Source organism: Balearica regulorum, chromosome 7 (assembly GCF_011004875.1).
Source record: "Balearica regulorum gibbericeps isolate bBalReg1 chromosome 7, bBalReg1.pri, whole genome shotgun sequence".
Taxonomy (NCBI): Eukaryota; Metazoa; Chordata; class Aves; order Gruiformes; family Gruidae; genus Balearica; species Balearica regulorum.
This window is the reverse complement of record NC_046190.1, coordinates 36,167,785-36,180,865: the sequence shown is the minus strand read 5'-3', so window position 1 is coordinate 36,180,865 and position 13,081 is coordinate 36,167,785. Positions and strand designations below refer to the sequence as shown.

The window sequence follows — 13,081 nt, the reverse complement described above, 5'->3', positions numbered from 1 at the left end:
AGAGACACCAACGAGGAGGAGGCAGGTATTAGAATACAGCTGTTTTAATAATTCAAATAGCAGCTCAGTACGCTTCCTGGTTGTTACAGATGGTTGCACAATCTGAGGCTGGTTACATACAATCAAGTTTCCAACATCTCTCGGAATCATTTCCAGATTACAACATGCAAGTGACCATGAAAGTATTTGGCTTTTTTACTTTATTCTTCAAATTTCTGAACAGGCACTTACATGAGGGAGTTAAATTTGCTCTCAATTCAAAGGTATCCACATTAGAAGTATGCTAGCATAAAGTACACAGAGTCTTTGTCTGCTTTATCAAAGTGCCACAGTAATAAAACAGTTCTTACAGAAATGTAATTTGATTATTTACTTACTCATAAAGTAAGGTTACCAATGACACTTGCACTGGAGTTGAGAAGTCTTGGTTTAAAGGCCAAGTGAACTACAAGCGCAAGTAGCCTTCCACACAGCAGGCTTCGTTTTACGCCCAAGCCACGCGTCTGATAACAGACTACATGCTCAGTTGTGAACAGATGAAGGCTAACTCCTTTAAGCTATTTCTTCAAACACTAAACGCACATGAGATGATTAAGACAAATGATCTGCTGTGCCAGACAAGCTTCTAACAGTTTTAAGGCTCGCCTGGCTTCAAAATACCTTTCCAGAAGACCACAAAGAGCTCGTTTGCCCTCGTAACAGGCCCAGGTGGACTAGGCAGCAAAGGGCAGGATGTCCTCTGAGGAGTTTTGCCTCTCCTGTCAGGACAATGAGGGGACAGACAGCGAGGACAGTGGAAGCATGAAGCCAGGAAGAATCACATAGTATCATCTATTTGTAAAATAATCAACGTGACCAGCATTTATTTCATTGACAAGAGATAATCACGTTCAAATACTTTACCCCCCTCACCCCTTGAAGGTGAAATCATGACAAGATCTCTACAGTCACTAGATACTGGGCAATGAACCCCCAAAAGTCAGGAATGACTCCCATGTGAAAGGCTTAGAGAAGTACGGTAGGGAAAGAATTGAGGGAGGGAGGGCAAAGATGCTTCCTAACATTCTTTGCTACTGACAGATTCAAAGCTTCTTAGAAACCTTGGTAAGGTGTCTGAAGGCTCCACAGTTATCATAGTCATAGTGCATATATACACAGTTTCAGTTAAACCCTGTCTAAAATAGTAATTAGAATTCTCAGGACAAATTCACCGTAAACCTCCATCTTTAGTGTGATTTAGTCAATTGTGTCTTACTGTAGTTTCAAAACAAAACAAATGCAAATAAGCAACATTGGAAAGAAACATGCAATAAACAACATGAGAAGGAAAATGCTTTAGTCTACACTGTATAAGTGATCAGCAAAAATCAAATATACCAGCCTACCATGCATGGAAATAACTAGATTTAAGCTTATGCATATCCAAGTGCATATAACATTATCAAATAAAAGTAAATGTGCAGTATAAAATAGTAGCTTAAGAAAGTTCCAGTGTTTGAGAAAGCACTTTATTTTAAATGTATATACATACTCGAATGTTTAACTGAAGAACGCTTTAGTAGTACGGTAAATGCAGCACTGCAAGATGAAGGAAGACAGTTGTAAAGGGAATTCTGGCCTTCTTTTCCCACAGGCTGCTGCCATCTTTAACCTGCTGAAGCATCGCAAAGTTCTTCACCTTAGACTAGTTCACATTTCAGGTTGCTCAGCAGATGCTTGTGATTCTGGACATTCAAATCGCTGGTGAAAGTTTGTTCGTTGTTTTCTCAGCTTCTCAGGAGCTCTTCTCCATAAAATTATTTCCTATTTGAGGAAGCAAATACTTTTGAAACCACCGTTTACCATTAAGCCAGCAGCATCAAGTATCTTAAGTTCCTGATAGGCAAAGACTTGGGAGGAAAAAAGGAAAAAAACCCACACCACAAAAAACTCTGCATCCCCATTACTTACAGAACAGCACAGTACATATGGGAAGTAACAGAAAGATGACACAATTAAGTTTAGATCTTTAGTTACTGCCTGAACACATACCTTTATCAATATTGAGCAGTCAGCTCTTCCTTAACAATCCTACTCCCAACTTTGATAATATTAAAGGGTTCAAGAAGTTTTTCTTCCTCTTTTTTCAAAATCTAAAACCAAATTATAGCCACCGCATGCTCCAGTTACCTTTTGTTTTCCATGTTTAATAATATAGCCTTCTCTATTCTTTAAAAGGAAGATTCTGATCCAATCCACATTGCTTCATTCCAGTGACCCTTTTCACTATTCCTATCCTCAGCATCACCTCAACTTTTGTTACGTTTTCAGTCAAGTGTCTTAGCCTTTATTATAATTTTGCAATTTTGCACCTGGGCTAATGGTGGGATTGGAAATCTATCTGCAGTAGTTTAATAAACACAAGCAAACAAGTGTACCTATAGCTCATTTTACCCACAAAGTGTTTTGTCCAGATATTCAGAATGCAAGGTATTTCTATGACGCTGAGCACCTGCAACAATATTCCTACAGACCATACCTGCTGTTTGAAGTAACGTCTGTCTTCTTCATCCACAAGCACTAGATTTAAGAAGTACCTCACTGAAAATTTTTTGTTCACATCCCTCATTGTTGGAGTTGGGTCATAGCCTGCTAAGAACAATCTTATAGGAATTGATTCACCTAAAAAAAAAAGTTTCAATTAGTTCCTTAAAACTGGATGTCATTAATGCAGTTTCAGAAAACATGCCAGATAAAGGCAGTTTCCTAAGCACTGTCTGTGCTCCTTGGTTAAATTAAAAAAACAACAAACAAAAAACACAAACCATCAAAAACCAAACATAACACTCAGCACAGAGGCAATTGTGAAACCAGAAGTGGGAACACTTTCTCAGTAGAAGCATAGTAGCCAGGCAAGACAAAAGGATCAGGTATCTTGAACTCTCTAAAGCTGGTCTATACCATTGAGTCAGGTTTGAACCAAAGCGATAAAAGGATCAGTTATAGAATTTCCAATGGTAAATAAAGGTAAGAATTACTAGGATCCCAAGTGAAATGCCCTAAGTCAATAAAAATGTCTATTCTGGGTAAGAAAATCCACTATCATTTCAGCAACCTGAGGAGAAGTGTGGTTGTGTGGTTTCTCCAAGAAAAATTTATACAAGTAATCTCTTCTCCTCCAGATTATTTTTTAAATTCAGTTTTAACTCAAAATGCTTACCCTTTAAAACAGGCACAGTTATTTACCTTTAACTGGTGCACCATCCATTATTTCATACTTTGCAATGGTTTCAGTCTCTGTTGTGGTACTAGGTCCTGGTGAAACAAGTTTTCACTGTGAGAACACACGCTCCAGTTTTAAACATTTACAAAGCTTTATCACAGCAATTTCTACTCTGCAGCACTTAAATTACACAACACTGCATTTTTTTGCCTTTGTCTTGCATAGAAGTTACACACAACTAAAGCAAGCAAAACCCTCTCCTAGGCAGAGCATCTACTTCTTACTCTCTCCTCTCCACACTGAGACAGAAGAGGCAGTAACCAGTGCTTTCTGCCCTTCCTCTATTGCTATGGGGCCTTCTCATTCTCTGCACAAGCAGCTCACTAGAGCCCCAGCCACTGGGGAATGAATTCATGAGCCACAAGCTCCTACTGCCTTCCTAGTTCAAGGGTGTGCAAGCTTGATCTGCAATAATCAACTGTTTCTGCTTCAAAGCCTCTTGATATTTCCATCATACCAGCTTTAGTCTGACTGAAAAAAAAAAAAAAAAATCACATTTCTAGAACATGAGAGATTCACGCTAACACTTACCAAGCCCGCTTTACCAGCTAATATCTGCAGAGGCGAGGGGGTCTTCAGGATGCATTTTACACCTTTTCCCTTGTTCATTATCTATCAAGGCTGCTTAAGCTGCTGCATATTTATGCCTGAGTTCCATTAACAATGGTTCACATTTGTGAAGCTAGCCCAACATTCACAATCTCAGAACAACGCCACACACCTTAGGTAATGTTGACAAAGTACAATTACCAAAGCACAAAATGCCAATGGCAGTCAAACACCAGTGAGAAAGAAGCACATGGAGCACCAGTTTGGCCAAAGCTGCAACTATTAACTTCACTCTCCTGGTCTGTGTAAGGCTCAATTGGCATACAAGCTGCCATTTCTCTTGGACTTTATTTCTCTTACCAATTCCAGTAATCTCCTTTTTGATCAGCTGCAACTCCATGTGCTGAATTTTTATTCTCACTAAGAGGAAATAAATTTTTCCAACAATCACATCCTTTAAGTGATACCTTTAAAAGAACAGAATGGGTGTTTTCATTAAAAAATAAAGAAAACTTTTACACCTTCTTGAAAACAAGTCATACAGGCAGTTACCTTATCTGGACTGTTAATTACTCAGAGCTTGCTCCCCCACTGAGCTAAGCATCTCAGCCAGACCAGTGCAATTAGCACCTTTCCATCACTGGCACACTTCCATTAAAGGAAGTACTCTAGTTATATTCAAAAAGCTTAGATGCAGAAATCAAGCCTTCAGTATTTGCTAATGAACTTCCTATTGGTACTGAAGACAGAACAGACAAGTATTCCTCAAAAAAGGCCACTGTGTAGTTAGTAACCAAACAGCTCAATACATTAATTGTTGAAAATGTTGCTTTACATTTTAAGTCCCCAGACACCAGGTTGTTCGTCAAATATTACGTACTCTACATTTTTATCCCGAGATATTTACTTGACTGCGTTTCACTCCAAGTTACACTTACTTTGACTTATTGTATTCAAACTCTATATGAAGACAGTCTTCAATGCCTACTTCCATTTTAATGGAGTTGTTTACATCTGGGTACGTAGCAAGCTGGTGAACAATCAGATCAGATTCTTTCACCAAGTCTGACAGCCGTCTGACTATTGTCACTTTTAGAAAATACCTAGGAAGAAAGCCACTAAGTTAACCATAATTAGTCAGAATTGCATAAGTAGAAGCCCTTATGTTCTGAAGTACAGGCATTCTTTGAAAGACAAGAGTACGTTAAGACTAAGCAGAAAAGAATACAACGCCAAAATACAAGACAAAACATTTATATGTGGAAATGTGGAGGGGGCATTGATTGGTTGTATTTGGGTTTTTTAAATGAGACACATGGACTGTTTCCACTTGATTAAACTGAAAGAATTTATCTACACAAACAACACTGAGCAATTCCAAATAAAGTAGAAAAGACAATATTATAACACAATCTCAACAACTCCAATCAAGGCGCACTAGCTACTGGCTGTTACATGTCTGATTTGAAATCCAAAAGGAGGAACGGGGGAAGGGGACAATTAATTGCCAAATTATGAGTTTGCTGTAGGGGTGGAGGGGAGAGAAGGCTTAACAGTTACAAACCTCAGTCTGACATTGGCACCAATGTAGGATTCGTATGGCTTCTCAACCTGCATGAATTCAAAGTCATAGCTTCTGCTTTGGGTCAGTTCTCCAGGTAAGGCCAGTTCTTTCACTAAGTTTACAAATTCATGAGTATTGCTTTTGTCATTGAAGAGCTCTAAAGTTGAGGAAGTTAAAGGAAAACGTGACTCAGTGTTTGTTTTTAGCACACAAAACTGTTTCTAATTTAGCAGGAGCAGGTGGGAGAGGACAACAGAAGCAATAAAGTTACACATATTTGACTAAATGTGTTATCCAGTTTTCCAAAGTTATCTTCAGTTTCAGCTATCTACAGTAAGCATTCCTCAGGAGCTAACTGCAATGAACAGAACACATATTTGAAGGTTCACTAGCACAGCATCTTTTTTTAAATGACAGTTTAGCTAACTTTAATAACTACTTCTTGCCTTGCATTCTCTGTAATTAGCAGTGCCTGATTTTGGCTTTCAGCATTTACAGCTGAAGGGACAAAAATCTGTGCAACATCAAGACCTGCTCATTTAGGACAGGCCAGTTATTCCAACTGGTATCCTGCAGATCAACACCACCTATCAAATGGCTTATTATTACTACTGGTCTACAATCAAATGGCTTATTATGACCACTGGTCCAAGTCAGTCATTTAGAAACAAGTTCTTAACACATAAGTATAGACACACCAGTTTCACAGCAATGGCATCTTCTGTCCCCAGGCCAGACCACTGTCATTATTATTCATCTCTAGATCTATATCATGCAGTTCTCACCGAGATAAATTTTTCTACCTTTCTAAGTTTTCACATTGCCATAAAAAAATCCAAACACTTTAGTATATAAAAATCAAGTTTCTCTACAATTCACAACTGAAAATATCAGCTAAGAACATTAGCAGTTGTTGGTTTTACTGAAGCTTTCCAGAAGAGAATACATGAACTAAACACGCCAACTCTGCAGTTTATCATTGACAATTTGATAGAACCCGATGCGAACTAGTAACTGTTTATTCTCTAGTATTAATACAAATTACCTAAGGTGTACTTTGTTTGCTATGACAAGCATTCATGTAATACAAAGTTTATTTACTATTGCATATCCAGTACTTTTTGTGCCAGTCAGAGAAGTTGTACTCTGAAGAGTTGGTTTAAAATGTCTTTGACACGCAGCTGGAGCTAGCCTCCAAGTAGTGCAGAGACAGATCACGCTACTGGGTTGCTTTGTGTATTACTATATTAAAACTTGAAAGGATGCAGGAAAACATGGAGAAGTAGAAAAAGCAGTAGCTTAAACCACTTCTGCATAACTGATGACTTCTAAACTGTAGCACAACAGGAAGTCCCAGAAACACATAAAATTCAAGAAATGCTACATCAAATTAAAGTCATTCAGAGAATAAAATTTATGCATCAGTGTAGATGAAGAGCCTGTATAGCTATTAGAAGACAACAGACTAAATGAAGCTGACATGTGAGCTCTATTTTTTCCCCTACCTCTAAATGCCTCATTCCCATCACACTGCGGCTTTATTCTGAAAGTTTGCTTTTACAGCCCTATTGATCAAAATGTCACAGCGTAAAGCAGCAGGTGTCAGAACTCAGTCATATCTACTACGTAACAGTTCAGACACAGGATACTGGAGCCTACTGACTTGAAATTCCAATCCAAGTCAATTGTATGAGGCTGGAACTTGAAGGATTACTTCCAAGGGGGACAATAATGCAAACAGCCCTCTAACAGAGAGGGGAGGAATCGTAGCGTCAGCCTAAGGGTATAGAGAGAGAGATTACCCCAACTGGTAAGAAGTTAGACATGATCAAGATTCTTCATAGTTCAAATCTAAGCAGACTTAGATACAAGTTATAAGAAAATTACATTTTTAATGTCAGTACCACATTATCTTACTAAAAAGCACAGAGACTCTCAAAAATGTCAATACTCGTTTATGTTAACGGTATAAAACTAGGTTTTAGAAAACCAACCACCAAAGCATTTTGCTATAGGCTGCACCATCATTTCTTTTCTATGCATCTTCTTTTTCAGAGCCAGAATTAAAGACCTCAAATTTAGTTTTCAGAAATCTCTAGCGGTTCTTAATCAGACTTTTAACCAGTCTTAGACAGACTGAATACTCACCATCCCAGTTCTCCCTCACATGTATGTATCTTCCCTCCCAATGACTTTCTGACTAGCACAAATTAGTACATCGCTTGCATTGAAATGAGAATATAATCTTTCTTTGGCACTTGTCATCCACTAAGACGATCAGGTTGCAATATTTGAGCCAGACTGCTTACAGTCACAAATGCCAAGTTCCATAAACCACATGCACCTAACACCCCCTTTATAGCTTAAACTCACCAATTTGTCCTACAAATTCAATTCTAATTCCTTGGTGCTCTAGTCTCTTCCCGTACTGCTTAAAGGAGATGTTCACCTATCAAGGCAAAAAAAGAAACAGTTAAGTTTTTTTTCAACACTTTCACTCTAACACATGATCTCAGTAAAAAGAAAAACGCATTACTACATGCCTAAAAATCCTGAGACTTCTTCGCAAAGCTACTTCAGTTTGAAAGCAACCAAATCGAACAGCTGATTATGAAATTAAGCATTACCAAGGCGCCACTAAAGCATTTAAGAAAAATCTAATCATCCACAAGACTGAATTTAATAAGTAAGCTTGAAACTTTCGAGTTCCAAAATTAAGAATCCAAGCCAGAGCTTCAGTGGAGTTTGCATAAGCCAGTCATGACCCTCTTGCCATCTTTGAAGGCAGAGAGCTTCAAAGCATTTTCTGAGTCTCATCTGGAAGTCCAAAAAAGAACTGCCATGAGATGCATTCCTTTCAAGTCAAGTGAACTGAAGTCCCCTCCTCAGCAGATAGCTCAGTATTTGTGTTAGAGAAGTCAATGAAAAATAGCAGATAATGAAACCTACTATCAAGTTCCTCATTTGTGAATTTAATTCTCACAAACAGAGCTCTCCTCACAAGAAAAGATTCCATAAGGTTACTTTCTATGGAAAGATGTAAATATTTATAACGTTTCCTTATGAGGAGATTCCTGTACCTTAAAATCCAGTGCATCATCAACATCTGAGTAGAAAGTGAAGAGCTTGAACAATCTATCTTTGTGGTGAAAAGGAGAGGGGCAGATGAAAGATGTCCAGTAAATTACTGGTCCCACTTGTGCTTGCATTATTCAAAACTCATCCGGCACTTCTCAGGAGTTGCTGATACCAGCAAGTTGTTCTCAGGCCAGTGAACATATGAAAGCTAGTGTCCTGAGTTTGAGGCTCATCTTGTAAGAGTTTCACATCCCTGAAAGGACCTTTCTAGAGAACCAAGCTCTTAACGTGGAGAGATATCTTAAGAGCAGGAAGCTGCCCAGTAACAACCAGTCAGTCAAGACTGAAGCAGGTACTTAGAAGTCAATCTCAGAACCTAGTATCTGGCTCAAGTTTCTTGGAGGAAAAGTGATTCATAACAGAAACATTCCGAGAATGAGAATGGCTCCAGTAAAACCAGAGTGACAGCAAAGAGTTCCTAGGTGCAATACTGAAAGCAGAGGAATCCCTCTGGCAATCTCAACTTCCCTGCCCCCCTCCCCCTCCCCCAACCAAGAAAAACTCTTCTCAACTCAGCAGCCAGCTGAACTTCATATGTGGCTCCTCTGATGCAATTCCAGAAACCACTTCAGGACATGAAACGTTAAGGCTTAGCTTCAGGGTGTGCAAAGCAGGTCAGCTGCACAGGCAAAAATTACTGTTACATGTGTTGGGTTGCGGATTTTGGAATTCAAGGGGAAAGGGAAGAACAGAGATCCAGTTTGGAATGGTTTTCTTGTCAGAAGCAATGACAGGATTGCACTTGGTTGCACAAAAAGCTTATTTGTAAGTACAAGATGATCGCAAACAAATAAAGAGCTACTATTCAAAACGTTCACTTTTAACAGTTGCCTGAATGACTATAGTAAAAAAGGGAACATAAGAAAACACTGTTTTCTCTTTGAATAACATCATAAGCTGAAATCGCAGCTCGCTCTTATATCAGGTGTTCATTTACCTTCCTAGGTGTGTTTGCATGCCAGAATCAGTACAGTAATTAACAGTCACTTTTTTAAAAAAAAAATTACCTTTCCTGAAACAGATTCTCCATCATAGAAGAGAAAATGCTTTTCTACTTTACCATCTTCTGTTTTGATTTCTGCTGTTTTTCGAGTTTCAGCATCATTAAGAACAACATCAATCTCGCAAACAGGACCAAAAAAGCCTCCAAGAAAACTCTGGAATAACAAGAATTAGATAAGTTACTACACAGTGGACACTCCATTTTAAATGTGGTATTTACTTGCAGCTGTACACTATACATTGAGGAAAAACATTTGTGCTCCCATGAAGTTACAAAGCCAGTACGTATTAGAGACCCAAGAAATAGCGATGACAAAAGACAGTTGTTCATCTAGCAAATACTGAAATCAAGTCAGTAACAAGTAGTGACAGCTCTTACAAAATATAATCTTTATAAAAAAGTACACAGCATAATTACCATTATTACTACTACACTAAAATACTAACAAGTATTTAAAACATTACTGTTTCAAATACAACTTCGGTTTCTGTCACTGCAAAGTTTCCAATCATGATTTCACTTAAAATCGTTTTTAAACCACACTTCAAAAAATATTTTTAACAAATTTATTCCATCTGGTTTAAGATTTGAGATATTACACCAAAAACTACATATTGCTTTATACCTACCATAACTTACTGCATAAACAGCAGTAACAAGGATGCTCAGAAGTAGGAGGAATAACAGAGCAAAGTAGGGTGAAAAGAAACAATAAAGTATATTAATACAAGGCCTAAAGCATCCCCTGGCTTGGCGAAGGGAATTTATTTGCCATTTTTTCCTACACCCCACAGTTCTCTCAGCAAGTGAGGAGCGCACTAGCAGGTTCAAGAGACAGCAGTTCTTCATACAGTCTCCACTAGCTACACAACTCTGCTGTCAGATAAACCTGTAACATCCATCCTATCTGTAATACTGCTTCAGGCACCAATTCATTATGAGCATTAAATGTTTGTCCTCACCTTACAACAGCATTTCCTAGGCACGAACTTTTGACCAGCACCAAGCACAAGAAATTAGGAAAGACCATCCTTTGACCTTGCACAAACATTTCTTACAAAAAACTGCAAAACACGGTAGTGGCTCTATGGGAAACTCTACAAGATTAGTACAAAAGCACACATTTTCTCCTAAGAATTAGGCACTAATCTGCTTTGATGTACTGAAGCAGACAACACTTCACTAATTCAGTGCAACTTGGGGGGGGGGAGGAATTACACTATGTTCTCAACGAGAGCATCCACTTCAGCTAGGTGAAGCAGTTTTTCTGACTTAACCAATTTAATCGCAAAAACTGAGTAAGAACACATTTCAAGACACTCTGGGGACCTAAAGTTTGAGATGTAGCATTAACAACAAAAAGTCTAGAAGGAAGTTTGATCCGAATGCTGCTGCCTAGCAGCAAGAACACTGAGTAACTTTTTGCTTACCCATACAAGTCAAGCAAAAACATGGTGCAATTTTGAGCTATTAAAAAAAAAAAAGCAATTCACACAAGACTAAACTGATTTTGTATTTGTTCAGATAGCAAGCGGCCCTAGTTCAATCCGCAAAGATGTACAGAACTAACTGAAACCTAGTTGTATCTACTTGCATTCTCAGAGGAAAGCAGAAGCAGATGACCAAGAAGGTGGTGAAACGTTAAGATCAAATGGGCCTCCAAGTCTCTGCCAGGCACATATTCGCATTAATTGCTGAAACAAGAAATAAAACTTTTTTTAAATGACTGCACACTAGAACCATTCTTGATTTTTGGCTCCTACGGAAGAGGGAGAGAGAAAGAAGAACACTTCAACAAGAATTCCAAGTCTTTAGACTATTTTAAACTGTTACAGAAGTTACTTTTGGGCATGCCCATATCTTTCCGCTTAGAAATTCTGCATTCGTTCTCCAGATTAGCCTTATGCTTTTTTCCCCTCCAGGCAAAGCTGCACATTACCTTTAAGTAAACATTACACAAGATGCTCTCACAGTACCTTCCAAAATCTGAAGCTGTAGCATCATTTAAAGCAGTCAGTCAGACCTAACATTGGTAACACATCACTTCAAGACATTGCATACGAGTATTTCAACTGTACCCCTTAGAGATTAGCCATGGTTTCATCCAGAGAGGACAAGAACATATGGAATAAAGAAATCAACAGCTGGTATCTCCTCCAGTTGCTATTGAAGATACTGCTGCGGGGAAACTATGCAAAACAAGAAGTATTTTAAGAAGCCATCATATGGCTTATTATGTTACAGCCTAAGAAAATTAAGACAGAGAACTAAGCTTTTAAGAAGCTGGCCAAACGCTCAGCTATGTTCTTGATTTAATGCAAAAGACAAATGCTGAATATTTTGCTACATAAGGACTGAAATCAATCTGCATTCAGTCCTTATGTGTTATAGCTGTACTAAAGGACTTGTAGGACTCCCAGCAGCTGACAAACAGTGCAGAAATCCCAGCCTCAGCTTCACAGCGAGCCCTAGAAAGCTTTTGCACATCCAACAGAGATAGACACACATTAAGGAATCCACATGCTTCAGAAACCCAAAGTGCATTGATCTAGCTGATTCTTTAAAATATCTATTTTTTAAAATCTATACATCAGAGCACACTAAGCGCTTTGCCTAGGCCAAACCTGCTAAGCACAAAGTGGCCGCTATTTCACCAGCCCTGGAGGGTCACTACCGACTGCTGTCAGTTTAAGCGCTGCCTTACGGGACTGCTGGAAGATTTACTGCTGCTGCCGGGACTATCCCATACACTTTTCCCAAAGCCTCTCCGACCCCAGCTGTGCAGGAAAAACGGAAGCCGAGTTTCACGACTAAACCCCGAGGGCAACGTGCGCACAGAGGTCCGGCAGGGCAACACGCCAAACCTTAATCCATAAATTACATTAAAAACACCCCAAACCTTTGTTTTTCGCCATCTCGCCCCAGCGGTGCTGTTTTGCCAGCTCTCCCCCGAGCCCGCCCCGCACAGCGGCGGTTCCCTCCCCGGGGAAACTCCACCCGGTGCGGGGCGGCCGCCGCCAGGCCCGGGCGCAGCTCGGGGCGAGGCGGGGAGCAGCGGGGCCGCGTGACGCAGGCCGGGGAGGGGGCGGCCAGGCCGGCGGCGGAAGTCACCGGGCGCTCCGCGGCCGGACCGGAGGACAGGGGAGGGACAACCGGCGGCGCAGGAGGGCAAACCGCGCCCGGCGGGGCGGCTCTCCTCACGCACAGCCCGGAGCCACAGGTGGGGAGGAAGAGAGGGAGGCACCGCCCGGCTCAGGCACAGCCCAGGCCGGCGCCTCAGGCGGCGGGCGTGCGCGGAGCGGCGGTTGGCGGGTAACGGACCGCGTAACGGCGCGGTAACAGCCGCCCCTCCCGCACTCACCATGGTGCGTACCCCTCCGCAGCCGTCTCCCGGCCCGCGCCCCTGTCATGTGACCTTACAGCCCGCCACGCCACGCCCCCTCGCCACGCCCCCGCCGCACGTGACTGCCCCCCCGCCTTCCCGCCGCCCGCTCCGTACCCGCCGAGGGCCGGCCCGGGTCGAGGCTGTGGCAGCGCATGCGCGGCAAAGTGAGTGGGCGCCGCC

At 40.8% G+C, this 13,081-nt stretch overlaps 1 protein-coding gene across 1 annotated transcript; it reads right to left on the bottom strand.

Annotated features, from left to right (window-relative positions):
• Positions 1–28: 28 nt before the first annotated feature.
• Positions 29–12,955, bottom strand: VPS26A (VPS26 retromer complex component A). The gene is made up of 9 exons (XM_075758913.1): positions 12,878–12,955; positions 9,521–9,670; positions 7,749–7,824; positions 5,376–5,532; positions 4,750–4,914; positions 4,172–4,278; positions 3,226–3,294; positions 2,519–2,661; positions 29–1,803 (listed from the first exon to the last, which is right to left on the bottom strand). Exons 1-9 carry the CDS (start codon positions 12,878–12,880, stop codon positions 1,690–1,692), a joined length of 984 nt encoding a protein of 327 aa, XP_075615028.1. The 5' UTR covers positions 12,881–12,955; the 3' UTR covers positions 29–1,689.
• Between the last annotated feature and the right edge of the window lie 126 nt (positions 12,956–13,081).